Genomic DNA, 1,517 nt, shown 5'->3' with positions numbered 1-1,517 from the left:
ACTGTTATCCATGATCAGAATTTAGCAAGACTGACTTCATCCACAAATAAACTCAATTCATATCAAAGTGGTAGCTCAAATTAGCCATGGCAGCAGTTGAATTGACTCTTTCTCCCAAAGTTGAAAAAAAAAAACGAAATCGATTAAACTAACAATGAAAAAATAGACACAGGGGATGCCAACCTGTTCTTTGTCCTTAAGCCGCCTCCATGGGAGCTGACCAGAGGCAAATTCCACCAGCATATAGAACATTGACCAGAGGTCATCGTGTCGCCCCAACTCCCTGTTAGCGTGGGCGTTGCGTGAGGCATAGCGCACAGTGCCGCGGAAGCCGGCCACGGGACGAGCGGGTCGCACCTCACCTTCCGTGTTGGTGTACTGACGCGCCAATCCGAAGTCCAGGAGGTAGAGCGTATGGGACGCCGTGCCTGTGCCTCGGCCCATGGCAAAATTGGAGGGTTTAATATCGCGGTGGAGGAAACCGCTGTCGTGCACCGCCTCGATTGCATCAAGCATTTGAGCGGAGAGACGCACCACGGTGCTAAGGGAGAAGACGCCACGGGGCATGCTGCGACGCAGTTCAGCCAAATTCCGACCCTGTGTGCGATGGAAGCAAAAAAAAAATACTAGAAACAGAGATAGCCATTAGTGTTGTCAAATCACCCATTCTCTATAGATCCATATAGCCACCAATCCATACACGAAACCCGAATGCATCCATCTATCCATCCACGCATTCAATCGTCAATAAAACAGTCTGCGTGTTCAAGATCCATTCAACACCCATATCACCGATCCAACTACATACACAAAAAGAATCCGTTCACCTATTCACCGTTTTGTTCATGCGCTCACCAGCACCTTCAACAGTTTTTACTTCCGTCCATCCACGTCGGATCTACCAATTCCTAACTCATCAACAGCCGAGCCACGTCCACGCTGTCAATCTTGGACGTCCCTAACATATCCATCCTGCATCCATTCTGAGCGAAATTGTAGGTGGTGACAAGTCATATTTATCCATCCTGAATAAAAGTAATTGGAAATGAATTGCCAAATGCTTTTAGTCGGAACATTCGCGATATCCATGTGAAAGGGAGCTCAGCAATAAAACCAACAACGACTAGAGCGAAATTGGAAGGAGGTAACAAAATAATGCAAAGGAGAAAGCAAACGACCGTGAAAGAATAAATATGGCCAAAAAGGAATGAGCTTAGACGTCAACAGGCAACTTCCGTTTCCATTCCAAGGAAATTACATTAGAGCGTTATAATGTGAACGACAGGGGTACTTAAACCATATGTAACAAACGTTTTCCGGTGGGCGAGTTGAAGCTGACAAATATAAATATCCACTTTCCATCAGTTTTATTCATTTTCTGTCGCAGTTTCGATGACATTTTTTGAAGATAGAACCTTGCCGAGTCGCCATTTCGATTACCGTCAACCCTGTTCTAGGAGAATTTCCACAGAGGGAGAAATGAAAGGTACACACATTATCTTGCGAACAGCATTCGC

The 1,517-nt window shown here is 45.7% G+C and overlaps 1 protein-coding gene across 1 annotated transcript in view; it reads right to left on the bottom strand. All coding sequences in view use genetic code 11, as the record gives it.

Annotated features, from left to right (window-relative positions):
- Positions 1-1,517, bottom strand: part of EGR_05150 (Tau-tubulin kinase) — a gene marked incomplete at both ends in the record, with an annotated part of 15,661 nt that overhangs the window by 5,870 nt on the left and 8,274 nt on the right. Inside the window, one exon of the mRNA XM_024494399.1 lies at positions 184-597. Coding sequence (XP_024351185.1) covers positions 184-597 — 414 coding nt within the window. The remainder of the gene's footprint in view (positions 1-183; positions 598-1,517) is intronic.

Source organism: Echinococcus granulosus (genome assembly GCF_000524195.1).
Source record: "Echinococcus granulosus chromosome Unknown EG_S00036, whole genome shotgun sequence".
Taxonomy (NCBI): domain Eukaryota; kingdom Metazoa; phylum Platyhelminthes; class Cestoda; order Cyclophyllidea; family Taeniidae; genus Echinococcus; species Echinococcus granulosus.
The sequence above is the reverse complement of the archived record's forward strand: the minus strand, read 5'-3'. Positions and strand labels throughout refer to the sequence as shown.